This window comes from Hemibagrus wyckioides, linkage group LG15 (assembly GCF_019097595.1).
Source record: "Hemibagrus wyckioides isolate EC202008001 linkage group LG15, SWU_Hwy_1.0, whole genome shotgun sequence".
NCBI lineage: Eukaryota > Metazoa > Chordata > Actinopteri > Siluriformes > Bagridae > Hemibagrus > Hemibagrus wyckioides.
Window position 1 is genome coordinate 3,012,590 of NC_080724.1, and position 17,828 is coordinate 3,030,417.

General features: G+C 40.7%; 1 protein-coding gene across 3 annotated transcripts; it reads left to right on the top strand.

Moving 5' to 3' along the window:
* The first annotated feature begins 1,390 nt into the window (after nt 1–1,390).
* Nucleotides 1,391–15,993, top strand: rbbp8l (retinoblastoma binding protein 8-like). 3 transcript variants are annotated; one of them, XM_058410321.1, is made up of 15 exons: nt 1,391–1,622; nt 4,417–4,487; nt 5,590–5,632; nt 6,975–7,070; nt 8,651–8,763; nt 9,693–9,768; nt 9,849–10,057; nt 10,160–10,212; nt 10,303–10,358; nt 10,585–11,236; nt 13,254–13,368; nt 13,468–13,502; nt 13,594–13,687; nt 14,983–15,106; nt 15,811–15,993. In XM_058410321.1, the coding sequence occupies exons 2-14, from the start codon at nt 4,421–4,423 to the stop codon at nt 15,069–15,071; spliced, it is 1,698 nt and encodes a 565-aa protein (XP_058266304.1). In that variant the 5' UTR covers nt 1,391–1,622; nt 4,417–4,420; the 3' UTR covers nt 15,072–15,106; nt 15,811–15,993. The 3 variants fall into 3 exon arrangements, with proteins under 3 accessions (XP_058266304.1, XP_058266305.1, XP_058266306.1); XM_058410322.1 differs by lacking the exon at nt 6,975–7,070; XM_058410323.1 differs by lacking the exons at nt 1,391–1,622; nt 5,590–5,632 and having other exon boundaries at nt 4,450–4,487.
* Nucleotides 15,994–17,828: the final 1,835 nt, after the last annotated feature.

Consider the following 17,828-nt stretch of genomic DNA (forward strand, 5'->3'; position numbering starts at 1 on the left):
TGGCCATGAAGGGATGACCATAGTCTGCAACAATACTCAGATATGCTGTGGCACTCAAGCGATGACTGACTGCTGTTAACAGGCCCAAAAAAAAAAAAAAACATTCACCAGCTTGTATTGTTGACAAAAGGGTCCATGGACCGAGATTCTTCAGACCAGGTTACATTTTCAGTCTTCAGCTATCCATGTGCCATCTACAGGCTATTATTAGTAACTACCAACAATATAGTGTGACCATGAGATAACAGTATGAACAGGTTTACAGGCACAACGTTATATTTTCTTAGGGAAATAAAATACATCCAGAAAGAATTCCAATACATTTTAATGTAACCTTATCATCTTATTTATGAATAGCATCATTTAAGTACTAATTAGCACAGATTTATTTCCCTCTTTAAAATGAACAGTAGGTACTAATACAGAGTAATGGTTTAGTGGTGATACATTTCTAAAGAGACTGCCACCTAAAGAATTGCTCAAACTGGTCATACAATTATGGTAATTAATCTGCCCTCCTTTCTGGCCTCGTCTTTGTGGCTTTATCGAGGCGGAGGTGCCGTTTGGTCGCACCCAGTCCAGCAGGAACGCAGGAATCAGGAAACCTGCAGCCATCTGAGAACGGTCATGTGACCACTCTCACGTCCTCTTCTGCGTTATGTGTTACGTAAATGTCTGGTTTGTGGACAGCTAGCACATGACCATCTAGAAATGAGTGTCTAATCATTTAAGGACTAATGGTGTTAATAGAAATTCAGTGGCAACAGTCTGGCTCTGCGTATCTGTTTATTATATCTGTTCAATTCCCATGTTGCAGGTTAGGGAAGCGCCCTATCGTAGGTCGTGTTAATAGAGCTCAGTTGCAGGCGTAATCTTTTATAGGCGTGCGTGCCTGTTATGAAATGTGTGAAAGGTTCCACAATACACATCTTATTCGTTACACAGATCTGAAGCTTTTTGCGAATTATATTTAACATACCGACATTTTATATTCATTTCTTTTCACCCCCCCAAGTAATATCTGAGTAAAAACTTCTACCAGCTCCATGAAACGCTTTAAAAAGCACAAACATTCCTGACATTCCAGCACGCTTTCATGCACGTATTCTGATGTTCACTATGTAGAAAAATGTTCCTCTAATGTTTGCTTCTTCCTTTCCCTAATCACAAAATCATTGCAGAATAAAGCTGCTTTGTGTGTTTGAGGTTCTCTATATCCTTTCTAGGTTTTTTTTTCCCTCTCTCTCTCTCTCTCTCTCTCTCTGTTGCGCAGATCTGGTCAGTCAGGTTCAGCGGGATTTCAGCAGGACCGGTTTATCCAGGGAGAACTGGTGTTTGTGCGTTCAGGCAGGGAACTGCACCAACCTGTTCTACTCTGCCAGTGGAGGTGGTGAGGGGGGGGGGGGATGGAGGGAGAAGCAGAAGGAGAAGAGGACGGCATGAAAGAAAGACTCCTCTGCTCCATTACTATCCACTTCTTGGATTTTGGCAATTTTATATATAACTCTAGCAATCGATCCAAATTTGGTCAAGGGCTTTAACGAGGGCTGTATGTGATTGGCAGATAGACTGATTGCCAGCTGTTGGATTTGCCGATCTGAATTCCACCAGGTGGCCGAGGGGTGAGTTCGGAGTTTCGTGTTTTATTGGCGGGACAGGAGAACAGTTCTGACTTATTTGAACTTTAGAGGTGGGCTAGATGAGGAATGGTGTGTGTGTGTGTGTGTGTGTGTGTGAGAGAGAGAGAGAGAGAGAGAGGCTGAAAGAAAGACAGGGCTTGTGTAAGTAGTCTGATTATTCAACGCATCACAGATATCTGAACCTAATAAGGACATGAGGTAAAAAAGCACACAGTCTAATACTAGGATCTGTTTATTCATTAATGTTGTATGGGGTGAAGGCATATGAAGGGCATAAGCAAAAGAATTAGCCAGTGTTCATACCATAAGTCTGTACTGAGCCAATTTGATGAATATGTATGAGCTTGTGAATTTGGCAAAGTTTAAAAATTCCAAAATTTACCCAGAATACTATTAACATTTAATATCCTGCAGTAACTGTTTTTATTTATTTTATTTTTTTCCTGTTCCGAATACTTTAATCAGGCTGAAATAAATTCAATCCATTCATTCTTTTCCACATTAGTAACATAACCTAGGGTTTATTACTGCTGAAGTTCATGTTAATAATGACTAATGCACTAACGACAATGACTAACTTAACCCTTAAAGTAAACTGTTACCTGTTATGGTTCATAACCGTTCTATTACACAGTTATATCGAGTGTGCTCCGAAAGGATGATTATTCGCTCGTGTTAAATAGCAGAAACACTGTTCAGAGAAATATACACTGTTTATATCTTTTAATATATAAACTACAAGGAATTTCTGTGCTTCATTCCTTCAATCAGAGTCAAATTACTACACAGCTGTCTTTGCGTCCATCTTTTACTGTGTACTCGTACCCTGCACATCTGTCTTGCTCCGCTTGTGCCTTGATGTACCGATTTATTAAACAATAATATGGAAACAAAAGGCGTGATCAAACGAATGCGCTTAGATTGAGTCATATTTATATGCAGATATTTTTATACTGCATCAGATTCCTATTTTATTCAGCATACTGTGTGTGTGATTTTTATGAATGCACGTGGCATGTTGTGTATACCTGTGAGTGTGTGTTTGTGTTTGAATTTGCATGTGTGCATATTTGTGTGAGTACATGTGGGTGTGTATGTTTGAGACTGTACGTCAGTGATTTCTTTGCTTGGCAAGACAGGTTCTTTCTTGCTCTTGCCTGCTAATGCGGGACACCAAACTGACATATCCCAACATGCACACAGACCGAGGGAGCGGGGGACAGAGTGCTCTTCTGAACTCATTAAAAACTCAGAGCTACAAAAAGAAAAAGTTAGAAACGTTCCTCCTTACGGTTTAGGAAAGGCCCCAGTATAAAGGAGTTTAGAAAGAAAGTGCTGCTGTGTCCAGGTGTTGTGTTAATGATCCATTATGAGTATCAGACACGTTTAGGATGTATACGCGGCGTGTGATAGTCCTTTGGATACTGCTATGAATTAGGTGAAGGGTCAGAATGTCCTAGATGTTAATTACTTTAAGCAACAAAAAAAAAAACAAAAAAAAAAAAAACGGAGCATTTGCAGCACATTTACATCGCTGCCAAGAGACGACTGGAAGAGGAGGAGGGGGGCAGCCCGGACCACACCCTTTGGAGCGCCCTTAGCGTACACTGTTAAACTCGTTTGCACCATTTATACAAATGTTTATGGAAAACTCTTGCACATTTACGGTTGTTCATAGGATCAGCAAATCCTTTTTGTTTTTATATATATATATAGATATTTAAATTACAGTCCATGCAAGCCTTCACACTATGCTATGCTATGCTCTAAAACAGTTCACTGAAATGCTCGATTATTATACGATCATGTTACAGAAGTTGAAAAATGACTTCCTGGTCGCTTTGTAGATGTGTTGCGAGGTCTAGCTGGACGTATAGAAATAATCAGAAATGAGTTTAAATGACTCATGTGAACTTCTCCTTCTTTCTTTTCTTTTCTTTTTTTCCCCTTTGGGCTTATTTCAATTTAATAACATACAGTCAGCAGAGCTGAACCTGTCTGATCAGGCAGTTGCTATTGGGTGACCCGAGGATGTTTGTTTAGAAATCTGATCTGATCTCTTTTTGTTTTTCTTCTAAGGCTTAAATTTCACAATCAGGCCAGTCCAGTCTGGAAAGATGATTTCTTTAGGATGCTCGAGATAACATCCTGATTCTGTAGTTGAATCCATTGTGTTTGACTCACATCACAGTGAGATTGTTAGCGTCTAGGTGAGAAATGTGTATGGCTTTGTTTTGTTTTTTTCGCAATCCCATATTTCAGGGACAACCAGAAGGTCAATATCTCTCCCTCTTTCACTTTTCTCACACAATCTCCTCTCATATACTGAACATACACGATTCACACACATACACAAATAAAGTTATGCCTGAAGCACTGTGGTGAAACCAGTCTGACCAGGGTAGGTTGTAATTGTTCTCAATATCTCCTCTATGACGCTTGCTCTGCTATTTTCGCAAGACGAGCAACCTTAAAGATTACTGGAAATATCTGCCATTAAATCGCACTGTTCGGCGAATCGTGCATGTATTTACACGATCGTGTTCGCCTGTGCATTTTATGCATTCACTCATATGCATTTATTTTTAAAAGACTAGCAGCCAGCTAGCAGTCTTTGATTTCAAACACTAAATAAAAAATTAAGGAACTATGCTTATTATTATTATTATTATTATTATTATTATTATTATTATTATATCTGCATGGCAGAATGTTTTAGGACTATATGTAAATATAGGTTTCTGTGTGTGTGTGTGTGTGTGTGCACGCTCTGTAGAAGGATGGCTGTGGAGAATTTTACTGAACTGCTTCATAAACTGAAAGAGGTGCATGAGCAGGAGCTGGAAGGTAAGCTTGAGCCTCTCATCACTGGAGAGTTTAACACACTTCACTTCCCACACAATTACACTTATCTTCAGGGGCGTGACCAGGCTGGGGATTTGGAGCTATTTAAAATAAAAACGAATCTATGCGAGAAGCACAACTTCACTATTCTTAATTACAGTTCATACACACACACACACACACACACACACACACACCTAATAATTATATTTTAATAATCATTTCATAAGGATAGATAGATAGATAGATAGATAGATAGATAGATAGATAGATAGATAGATAGATAGACAGATAGATGGACAGACAGGTAGATAGATGGATGGATGGGCGGACGGACGGACAGATAGATAGATAGATAGATAGATAGATAGATAGATAGATAGATAGATAGATAGATAGATGGATGGATGGATGGATGGATGGATGGATGGATGGATGGATGGATGGATGGATGGATAGATAGATAGATAGATAGACTGATTGGTAGATAGATAGATGGATTAATAGATAGATAGATAGATAGATAGATAGATAGATAGATAGATAGATAGATAGATAGATAGATGGATGGATGGATGGATGGATGGATGGATGGATAGATAGATGGATTAATAGATAGATAGATAGATAGATAGATAGATAGATAGATAGATAGATAGATAGATAGATGGACAGACAGACAGATAGATGGACAGACAGACAGATAGATAGATAGACAGACAGACAGACAGACAGACAGACAGACAGACAGACAGATAGATAGATAGATAGATAGATAGATAGATAGATAGATAGATGGATGGACAGACAGATAGATAGATAGATAGATAGATAGATAGATAGATAGATAGATAGATAGATAGATAGATAGATAGATAGATAGATGGACAGACAGACAGATAGATGGACAGACAGACAGATAGATAGATAGACAGACAGACAGACAGACAGACAGACAGATAGATAGATAGATAGATAGATAGATAGATAGATAGACGAATGGATGGACAGATAGATAGATAGATAGATAGATAGATAGATAGATAGATAGATAGATAGATAGATAGATAGATAGATAGATTACATTTTTTCTCTCATTCTATAGGTTTGCAGCAGAAGGTGCTCGAGCTGACCAATAAGAAAAACTGGTAAGTCCTTTATATTGTTTTTTATTACAACAGTTTCTTTCTTTATAATAAAAGACTTTTGGACAACTCTATTCAGATGAACTGTATTCCTCCTAGTAAAATTTAGCTGAGTTATTCCAAGATATTTTTCCATTTCCAATATAATACTGATGGTCAGTACAGAGGTCTGAGCAGCAACCACTACTGAAGGCAACATGTTTTGCATCAGAGTCATTTCTGTATCAGTAGAATACCTCATCACAGTATAAAATACATCATACATCTAAACTATCTTTAATCTGGTGTAATGTTCACAGAGCATTTCAGGCCAATTATAACCCCAATATGAAATATACAGCATTTGGCAGACACTTTAATCCAGAGGAACTTTTATATATGTATATGTAGGGTTAAGGGCCTTGCTCAGGGGCCCAGCAGTGACTGTTGGTGGACCTGGGATTCAAACTCACAAGCTTCTGATCAGTAGTCCTTGACCACATCTTGACCACATCCGCTAATATAACTAATATGACAGTTAGTTAGTTATATACATTATATTGCCAAATGTTTTGGGACGTCTGCCTTTCCATGCACATGAATATAATATGGAGTTGTCCCGCCCTTTACAGTTATAACAGCTTCAACTCTTCTGGGAAGGCTTTCCATAAGGTTTAGGAGTGTGTTTATGGGAATTTTTGACCGTTCCTCTAGAAGCGCATTTGTGAGGTCAGGCGCTGATGTTGGACAAGAAGGCCTGGCTAGCAGTCTCCGCCCTAATTCATCCCAAAGGTGTATGGGGTTGAGGTCAGGACTCTGTGCAGGCCAGTCAAGTTCCTCCACACCAAACTCACTCATCCATGTCTTTATGGACCTTGCTTTGTGCACTGGTGTTGGAACAGGAAGGGGTCATCCCCAAACTGTTCCCACAAAATTGGGAGAATGAAATTGTCCAAAATGTCTTGGTATGAAGCTGAAGCATTAAGAGTTCCTTTCACTGGAACTAAGGGGCCGAGCCCAAACCCTGAAAAGTAACACCTGAATTCTTTTCTCTTTTTTTCCTAGGGGATTAGTGTTAGGATCAGTTGAGCCCAAACTTAAATAAATAAGGAAAAGGTTTAGGTCACAGGTTCCCAACCCTAGTTGTGTTAAAGCAACCTTAAAAACTGAAAAGGAAAATGTGTCCAGGACCAGTGGTTTAGGTGATGGAAAACATATTCTTGACTAGATGTAATATCTAAACCAGGTTTTCTAAATAAACCACGCATAATTTTCTCTATTTTTGATTGTAGAATGTATAGGGTTTTGTTTTTTTAGCAGTTTTCAGGCTTTTTCTATGTTTGAGACTTTGGTGTTTGTGTTGTAGTGATGCAAAGAGACTGGAAGAGCTGTATAACAGGAACCAGCAGCTGCGAGAACAACACAAGATGCTCACAGAAAACATAAAACAGCTAGAAAACATGTATGTAAATATTTGTGTGTGTGTGTGTTTGTCTGTGTGTGTGAGGGGTGATGAGTGTGTATGTGTGTGTACTAGGGAGTTTTAGCATATTCTCTACAGGACAGGAACTAAGTCCAGTCACCTGGTTTGGTACTGAGGAAGGTGCATAAGAAGCGGTTGGCTCGCTCGAATTGGCCCAATGCAATGGAACGTATCATTATGGTTAGGGACTGATGGTGAGGGTTAGGGAAGTTCAGTGGTGAGGATTGGGGAAGTTTGGTGAGAAAATCAATAGCAATGTGGGACATTGGGGTGTGACCAGCAGGACTAGCTTAGCAGCAGGAACCTTGGCTGTAGCACAAGCTGTGCATGAGGTGACCACATCATGACGTTTTCTGCACACCTGGATGGTCAGTGATGACTTGGTCCTCAGGTGGCTAGGAACAAAATGCCCGATAGGAGGAAACAACAAAGGCAAGCATTTTGACTGCCAGCAGCTCCTGATTGCCAGTGTCATAGCTGCATTCTGTGAGTTTCTTGGAGAAAAAAGCAACCTGGTGTAGCTTCTCTCTGAAATGCTGGGAGAAGATGGCTCCTAACCCAATTCGTCCTGTCCACCTCCATGATCTGGGAGCTTGAGTAGGGGGCATGAGGTGAAAGCATCCTTGAGCTGGGCCATGGCTTGGTCATAGGTGGCATTCCAGACAAAGCGTTTCAGCTTGCCATGCAACAATGATGACCAGTGATGATGAGTGTGATGGACTGAAGCTCTGGATAAAGTGTTTGTAAACTCCAGAAGTCTTTGACGGTTCATGGTTGTGGCCAGTCCACCACTGCCGGCACTTCAGCTTGGGCTCCACTGGAGCTGATGATGTGCCCCAGAAATGAAATGATACGCTGGTGGAACTCTCCACCTTTACATAAAACATATGCAGTTTTTTTAAAATTACATTAAGCTCAAGTATTCTCTGAAAGTCTCAGAAGATTTGCCGAATACAGGCCTTGTAGGATGGAGCCCACACGAATCTTCTCATTATGTCTCTCAGCATGTGCTTTATCAGACACTGGGACGCTGAAGGGGCGCTAGAGGTGTTACAAAGCATTTATATTGTCCACTGGGTGTGATCAAGTCCGTCTACCGCTTGTCCCTTTTGTGGATGCGCTCCAGGTCTCGCTTGGTGAAAAACTGGGCTGTCAGAAGCTGTTCCAAGGCCACTGGGATAAGCGGCAAGGGATAGGGGTATATGATTGTGCAGAACACAGAAGATTCAGAGCAAAGTAATAAAAAAAATAAAATAAAGATAGAGCATATGTAAATAAAAGCAAGTTAATGTCACAAATTCTAAAGAGAGTGTGAGTGCATAATATTTGAGAACAGGTGTATGATCAGAATGTGGAAGCACATGAGTGTTCTGGGGGTTGGAGTCCAGCATGGTCATGTCTAGGCCATGGGAAATAATGTTGGTGAACCAGACACTTCTACAACGTTAATAGAACATTCTGACAATGGTCATTTCCATAAATTTACAATATGACACTTTGGTGCTCTCTCTCTCGCTCTTTCTTTCCCTTAATGTGTGTGTGTGTGTGTGTGTCCGCAGGTTACGAGCTGGGTTGTGTGACAGGTGTACAGTCACTCAGGAGATGGCTAAGAAAAGACAGCAGGAGTATGAAAACTCCCAACTCCAAAGTTTGCAGCACATATCCATCCTAAGTAGGTTACACATGTGCAAATAAGCTTCTTAGAACTAATCAAGCTGAAAAGCAGGTTACTGAAGGACTTTTGGGATCATTCTGTGATTGGTCACTCATGGCCACTAATGTAAAACCTTTTTAGGCATAATAAAAGCCTGAGACCAAACTTAAGGACATATTTGAAAAGAAGTGCATCTAGTCTTTAACTGTAGTATATTTTCCTGAGCTTAGAACATTATGGGTGCAGGACTTTTCTGACTCAGTGCTGCCACCTTTCATTCCTCTTAACAATTTGAGACGCCTCAAAAACAAGGTGCAATCTAACACAACTGGTAACTAATTGATTACTACACCGATCAGCCATAACATTCTTCTCTCCCCACGTGCATCAATGAGCCTTAGCCGCCCATGACCCTGTCGCTGGTTCACCACTGTTCCTTCCTTGGACCACTTTTGATAGATAGTGACCACTGCAGACCGGGAACACCCCACAAGAGCTGCAGTTTTGGAGATGCTCTGATCCAGTGGTCTAGCCATCACAATTTGGCCCTCGCTCAAATCCTTACGCTTGTCCATTTTTCCTGCTTCTAACACATCAACTTTGAGGACAAAATGTTGACTTACTGCCTAATATATCCCAACCACTAACAGGTGCCATGATGAGGAGATCATCAGTATTAATCACTTCACCGGTCAGTGCTCAGGATGTTGTGCCTGATCGGTGTATTCAAGTTTGGTATCTGAACAGTTTCTGACACCACGATCTAATTTAACAGACAAGAGTCAGCTAAAAATAGAATACCAGGAAAACCTCATGAGAACAATTTTTAATCTCTAAATGGTTGGAATGTAAATCCCAGATATTTTAAAGGCCACTGGCTTTTCGAAATCAGTTCCTTGTTATGTTCTTATGTTTCCCTTTTGCTGTTTTTCTTCCTGCTTCTACAGTGGGTGAGATCAACGCACTGGTGAAAGAGAACGAAAGACTGAAAGAGGAGGTGAAGAGTCTACGAGATCGAGTAGAGTAAGTGATGTTAAATTTGGGTTAAGAGAGTATTTTAAATGTTATGTATTGAACTGCATCTTCTGGCTTTGACCTTTCAGGCAGCAGAATGGTCACTCAGACCGAGGAGGGACTCCTGATGTTAAGCACTCTCCTGACCCTATAGCCACTTCTTTGGCTATGGCCACCTCTATTCCGAAGAATGATCAACTGGCACCAGGGGGCACCACTAAACCAACGGCCATTGTGAAGAGTGACACTAGACCCAGGCAAAGCACAGATACTGCAGATGATAGACAGGAGACATCAGGTAATCCCTCACACTGTCATACATTCTCACAGTGCAGCCCTTTATTTTTATTATTTTTATTTGTTTAATGTCTGTTTTTTTTTTCCCTATTAACATTTACAGACAAAGAGTCAGAGCACAAACGGTCACAAGGGTGGAGTTTAACACATCTTTTTGTAAGCCATTTCAAGCTCTTCAAAAGTTCTAGGTTTTGTGACATATCTGTATTCGTGTTTTTTATGTGTTTGGGTGTCAATATTTTTCAGGAGTCAAGTAGGCAGCCGACTTTTGCAGCAAACCAAGCAACATGGAAAGAGAGGAGGTGAGGTTCAGGATTTTTTTTTTTTTCAAAAAATGGATGGATTTAGAGGGATGCTCTGTTAAAAGTTTAAATGAACCTATTACATGTGATGCTGTTATCTCTAAAATAGCAGCAAGACTCAGCTATAGAGGTTAATTATGGCGAATCATTTTTGCCAAACTAGCACTTAGCAGGACCGACTGATTCTTACACCCGTTTCTTCATTCTTAAATTCTTCTTTCTACAGAGCAGTTAGCATGGACTCTCCGGAGACTCGTCCATCAGCCACCTCACCTTCCATCCCTACTAACCTCCGCCTTCTGAAGAACAGCCCCCTGTTCTCAACCAGGCGTTCTGAGGACCGTTCTTCCCTTGTGTCTATCCCATTGCGGCCCCATCCAGTCAAAACAACCCCATCCAACCTTCCCTGGCCCCTGCCTGAACGATCAGATTGGGTGGTAAACACTGGCGCCAGTGGTGGCTTGCTGCTCAGTCCAAACCTGAAGCATGACTCTAGCTCTCCAGTACTTCGCTTTTCAAGCCTGGTTCCACCAGGCGTCGAGTCCCACCTACCATCTCTAAGCCCTGCCCACCCACGACCCATCTGCCCGCGCCCAAGAAGCCTGTTTGAGCCGGCAGAAACCAAAGAAAAGAAAACACCTCTGAGCTCCTGGACAAGCTCACAGCATGAGAGGATCTTCGGTGAAAATCTTCGAGAAGGAGACGAAGAGGCACCTTTGGATCTGTCCCATGCCTCCGCCCCCAAAATCAAACAAGCAGAGGTGGACTTGGCATCATCTTCATCTTCGTCACCTCCGGCTCCACTCTCCTCGCCGTCTTCAGCTCAGTACGGCTCCAGTCCTCAGAGTGATCCACAAACAGGGGACACAAAACCCCAGGTACTAAACACAAATCTTGTCTCTGTTTCCATGCCTACACTGTTAAACACGCCTCTATATAGAATTCAATTCCTTATAGAGGCTCGGACATACTATCCAGTACACCGTTCCAAGAGTTTGTTTATCATTTCTTACTGAATATTACAGAAGCTTTTGAGAATAAACTTTATTATAAACATTCTCTAGTGCTGCTGTCACCTTTAAACAACTTTCAGTTAGTCCTGATGTGTTTAATGTCCTCATGGCCTTGTGATATACATGATACGGCCAAAAGTATGTGGACAACCGACCATCACACCTATTTGCACTTGTTGGACATCCCATTCCAAGTGCATCAGCATTAATATGGGGTCACCAGCGCCCCTGTTTCTCCAATCTATTAGAATAGACTACTTTAGAGTGTGTCTATGGGAATTTGTGCAGAACATTTGTGAGGTCAGGCACTGATGTTGGACAATCCAAAGGTGTTAAAGTGGGGTCGAGCTCTAGGTCATGTGCAGGCCATGCATAAAATCTGAAGATTGCAAGAGAAGGGCTTGTTCCAAAATGGAGCAGCCGAAGGGCTACCAGGTCAACCAGGTTGTCCTCATCAGCCCTGGTGGTTAGTAGAGGTGGTAGACCTTTAGTCACACGTGGTAGATTTCAAAGGTCACATTTAACGAAACTGGCAAGAATGTTAGAGCTTAAGCTTATATGATAAAAGTCATATTTCTGAAAAGACTCACGCATTACACAAGTTCATATCTCACATTACTCAAGGTTCATATCTCTGCCGAACAGTAGACGGTGCTCAGAGGATGAAATTCTATATCATCTACCTCAGATGATATCACTGTTAACATCCTCATCTGCATCTAAAACAATAACAAAAAAAAAAACAACAACAACACATGCTTCCAACCTACCAGTGCTTCCTCTCTTTACTTCTTCACCCCTTTGTTTGATGGATAGCCTGAAAATAGAGATCTGAACCTAATGGCATTATTATTATTCTAAGAAAGAAAACAGAATTTTGTTTCAGAGCATAGACTGATGGGTATCATGTGATAGGGAGAAGTAGTTAGTGTGTATATACACTGATCAGCCATAACATTATGATCACTGAGAGGTGCCGTGAATAAGACTGATGATCTCCTCATCATGGCACCTGTTAGTGGGTGGGATATATTAGGCAGCAAGTCAACATTTTGTCCTCAAAGTTGTGTGTTAGAAGCAGGAAAAATGGGCAAGCATAAGGATTTGTGCGAGTTTGATGAAGGGACAGATTGTGATGGCTAGACCACTGGATCTCCAAAAGTGTAGCTCTTGTGGGGTGTTCCCGGCCTGCAGTGGTCAGTATCTATCAAAAGTATCCTTTAAGCCCACGGAAGCCCCACCTTGCAACTTACAGGACTTAAAGGATCTGCTGCTATCATCTTGGTGCCAAGTCCATGCCTCGACGGGTCAGGGCTGTTTTGGCAGCAAAAGGGGGAACAACACAATATTAGGCAGGTGGTCATAATGTTATGTCATAATGACTTATGGCTACCAGTGGACATTTAATTCAACACACTTCAATTTTATTTGTATAGCGCTTTTAACAACGGACATTCTCAAAGCAGCTTTACGGAATAAAAGAATAAAATATAGAACAAAACTTTCATTCTCTATTGCACAAGCCTAAGGTGACTGTGGCAAGGAAAAGCTCTGAGATGATAAGAGGAAGAAACTTATATTATTTACCATTTAGCAGTGGACATCGTTACTGACTGGAAGAAGGGTGTAGATAATATTTGGGTTTTTTGGGGGGGGATTTATCTGTCTTCCAAAAGTTTACAGTTTAGTTTATTGTGAGTAGATATAATTCTTTCTCTCTTTCTCTCTCTCGCTCTCTCTCTCTCTCTCTCTCTCACACACACACACATAGAAAGGGTAAGTGAGCGAGCGAGAAAAGGAGTGTTTGAGTATGAAATAGTAAATTGCTTTCCAATAATCATTAATAAAATTGCATTTTAATTCGTCTCTTGTCATTTTAAAGAGAGAACAGACAGAAGAACCACAAAAGGAAATGGGAGACGAGGGAAACGAGAAGAATGAGAACGTAGACACAGAAAATCTAAAAGTACCCACTCTGACCATTTCACTTCGTCCAGGTAGAATGATTACTATTTTCTCATTATGTAAATTGAGTAAAAAAATACTTTATAATCTCTGAGTAAATTATAATTATATTATATATTATGTCTTTACAGTTGTAGTCCTGGAGTCATTAAAATCAACAGGACAGGTAACTTTTTGTTCTTGCTAACTGTATGTATTATCGATGTCACAACGAAATACAGTCAGTGTTTTTATTCTGATATTTGTTGTTGTTGCAGGGCAAGGAGGAAGACAGCAGCCTGCAAGACCAGGATGAAAAAGAGGTCAGCAAACTGACCACAGTGAGGAAGAGACCAAGCCAAACTCCTGAAGGTATGAGGACATGTGATTAAGGTGCCTTTATTTTGTCACATATATATTACTGCACAGTGAAATTCTTTCTTCATGTATACCATCCTTGGGGGTTGGGGTCAGAGCACAGGATCAGCCTTGATGCAGTGCCCCTGGAGTGGCAGCGCTGGGACTTGAACCCCAATCTTCCGATCAATGACCCAGAGCCTTAAACACTTGAGCCACCTCTGCCCTCCCCATTTTAAGGAGTTATCTAAGAGTGTTCTTCCACCTATATGACTCTTCAATGAATGATATCCTTTGCCGTTCTTTCTTTTCTTTATTCAGGTTTGAAAACTATAACGTCCCAGTCTGATCATTAATTTAATAATTAGCTTATTCTCATGACCCCCCCTCTAACCAAAGAGGGGGGGTCATGAGAATGACCTGAACATTATACATGTACCAAACACTTTAATAGGTACACTATATCAATACTGGGTACCTTTTGCCTCAAAATAGCCTCAATTCTTCATGGTGTGGATTCCACAAGATGTTGGAGACACTCCGTTAAGATTCTGCAGATTTGTCAGACTTGTGCACAGGTTCTACCACACCCCTAAAGTGTTCTGTTGGATTCAGATCCGGTGACTGGGGATTTAAATCGGTTTGAGATGACTTTGGCTCTCGTGACATGGTGCCTTATCATGCTGGAAAAAAGCCATTAGAAGATAAATAAATTCTGGCCATGGAAGGATGCATGGTCAGCAACAATACTCGGCTGTTTGTAGCCCATCGGGCGTCATCAGCTCTAGAAATGCTCAAACCAGTCCATCTGGCACCATCAAACAATCACTGGGACAACGTTATGGTCCCAATCTGATGGTCGAGCCTTCGGAACATTATCGGAACCATGCATTGCTGCCACATGATTAGATGATTGCGTGAATGTCTATGTGCAGGTGTTCCTAATAAAGTGCTGAATGTAGAAACCTACTCAATAGTATCAGCTGGAAAAATGTTTAAAAAAAAATCTGTAAACAATAATAATATTCTTTGTCACCATCTTATGAGCATGAACTGCAGGGAATCATCACACAACACACACACACACACACAGTCCAGGCATGCATATACAAATAATACATACAGTGCATAATACCAGAAGTTGTATTATTAGAATACAATGAAAATAAAATCGCATCGCTTATTGACCCAAAAGGTGTTCAAACCTCAACTTCCATGGGAGAGTTCAGAAACACAGAAAACACTTCCTCTGTTCGTTCACTCATCCGTTCATTTATTTGTATTTTGCTTCTCTCGTATTACCGCCATAGCCTTTCCGCGGCGCCCGCTAAAAGAAAAGAAAATGAGGACAACGCTACTGCCACAGGGGACCAACCTCGGAGACTCGGAGCAAGGCTGAACTCTGACATGTACATGTACTGTGACATGTACAAGGTGAGTTAGAGCTTTTAATATTTTTAATGGTTTAAGTCTTATGATTTTCCATTTCCGCTTTATTCCTAATCAGGGTCACAGGGATCTGCTGGAGCCTATCCCAGCACACATTGGGCGAAAGGCAGGGGTACACCCTGGACAGGTCACCAGTCCATCACAGGGCCACACATATAGACAGACAACCACATACGCAGGCAATTTAGAATTACCAATCAACCTAATGTACAAGTTTTTAGACTGTGGGAGGAAACCAGGGTACCCAGAGTAAACCCACACAGGCACAGAGAAAACATGCAAACGCCACACAGAAAGGCCCCTGCCTGTTCCACTAAGGACCGCTAAGCCAACATGCTGCCCCTTATGATTTCCCTTTTCATGTGAAGTTTGTTAAAAGAAAAAACACCTCCTTGTCATCATATCACAGGTTTGAATCTTGACAATGCCACAACCAAATGTAGGTGTCGGTAAAGAGGTCGGTTAGCACGTCCATCTGAGTGTGTTTAGCTGTGTTGAGCTGTGTTTAGCTGTGATGCAGCACGAGGAGTAGAAAGATGCAGTGGCTTTGAGGTGCTGGAGTGCGCTCTCTCTCCTTGGTTAGATGTCTTATGATGAAGGAGTGGGGGATTGGAAAATGACCACAATGATGTATCAGCTTCATATTAGTCTCCTTGCTGATTAAAGGATCCGCTTTTGTTGTCTTGCAGACGGCCTACGAGAGTCCTATCACGTGTCGTGTTGCATCTGTTGCACTGATGACCTGATGTTCTTCTGAATTCCTGTCAAGAAAAGAAAAGAAGCCTTCATCATTGCACTATAGCAACATGCAGATCAGAATTCACACAGGAAAGACAAATAAAACACGTCTAACCTTAGCACTTGTTTCTCAATATTACACTTGTTTTGGAGAGCCTTGGTACCCAGATCAAGCTACTCTCTATGCATACCACAATATCATAGACTAATCTTGAGATTGCTCCAGATTTCCCCAGGAAGTGAGAGAAGACTCTACTTCCCATCCTGAAGGTATGAAGAAAATAAGCAGACTCAATCATTTCTTTCCTTTCTCTCTCCCACCCTCCATTTCTTCTTCATGCATGAACCAGTGTATTGGATTCCAGTTTCACTTCCTCAAGCAGTTTAAGCCCGTCTTTCAAAGAAGCAACTTACTGTCAGTCAGCCAGGGTAATTTTTTTTTAAAGGCCCGTCTCTTGCAAATGTGACGAAAAAACGAAACACCCTCCCCTTCCCCTTTTTGGTTTTTGGTTTTTTGCGATGGCAGAACACATGTTTTGTAAGAGTGAATTTTCCACTTGCAGCAGCTGTGACCATTTCAAGCATGTAAAGGGGGTGGGGGTGTTGGGGGGGGGAGAAGGTGCAACACTGACAGCAAAAAAAAGATGTGTGTTCATTTTAAAATGCCTTTAGCCGTGTCACAGTAACTCCACGTTTGCTCCAATCTGAACTGTTCCCATGGGTCACCGAGGGACGACGTATTCAAGCGGATCGGTGTACGTTGAAATAAAGAAATACGAGCTATTTTGACGTGTTTTGTGTGTTTCTTGAGCAGTGACTCTAGCAGGAGTCAGAGCAAAGGCAGCGAAATACACAGCAGTGTGGACACATTTCCTCTGACAGAGCAAACGGGAAGCAACATTTCATTACCGGGATGTTCATTTGTCATTACACAACACGTGCCATGACATAGGTATAATTCCACAGTGCTAATATCAGAACTGTACTCTACATAATTACATAAAAACTTTTCCAACCACCTTTTGTTTTTTATTTTTTTTTTTAATTTTTTAAAGTTAGCATTTTGGTAGTATTTATAATTCAATTAGTTTTAATTAATGAATTAGTTTCAGCCTCAAAAAAGAAAGATTTTTAAAGCTTATATTATGTTATTAACTCTTAATATATTGTTATGACTAACATGCTACATACATGTGCATTAAGACACCTTAATTATAATTTTATATATATATATATATATATATATATATATATATATATATATATATATATATATATATATATATATATATAAATACATAAAAAGTGTTTATATTAAAATAAAATAAAAATATTATTTATATATATAAATATATACATATTATATATATATATTATATTTACAGTGAGGGAAAAAATTATTTGATCCCCTGCTGATTTTGTACGTTTGCCCACTGACAAAGAAATGATCATTCTGTAATTTTAACGGTAAGTTTATCTGAACAGTGAGAGGCAGAATAACAACAAAAAAATCCAGAAAAACACACTTCAGAAAAGTTCTACATTGATTTGCATTTTAATGAGTGAAATAAGTATTTGATCCCCTATCAGTCAGACAGATTTCTGGCTCCCAGGTGTCTTTTATACAGGTAAGGAGCTGAGATTACAGTAGGAGCACTCTCGGGGAGCGCTCTTAATCTCAGTTACCTGTATGAAAGACACCTGTCCACAGAAGGAAGCAATCAATCAGATTCCAAACTCTCCATCATGGACAAGACCAAAGAGCTGTCCATGGATGTCAGGGACAAGATTGTAGACCTACACAAGGCTGGAATGAGCTACAAGACCATCGCCAAGCAGCTTGGTGAGAAGGTGACAACAGTTGGTGCGATTATTCCCAAATGGAAGAAACACAAAAGGACTGTCAATCTCCCTCGGTCTGGGGCTCCATGCAAGATCTCACCTCATGGAGTCCCAATGATCATGAGAA

Bases quoted from the DNA above. Each gene is read 5' to 3' on its own strand.
- rbbp8l (XM_058410321.1), top strand. From the start codon at position 4,421: ATGGCTGTGGAGAATTTTACTGAACTGCTTCATAAACTGAAAGAGGTG. The intron at 5,633-6,974 runs GTAAGTCCTTTA...TTTGTGTTGTAG, and splicing joins CTGACCAATAAGAAAAACTG to TGATGCAAAGAGACTGGAAG. The intron at 13,688-14,982 runs GTATGAGGACAT...TTACCGCCATAG, and splicing joins ACCAAGCCAAACTCCTGAAG to CCTTTCCGCGGCGCCCGCTA.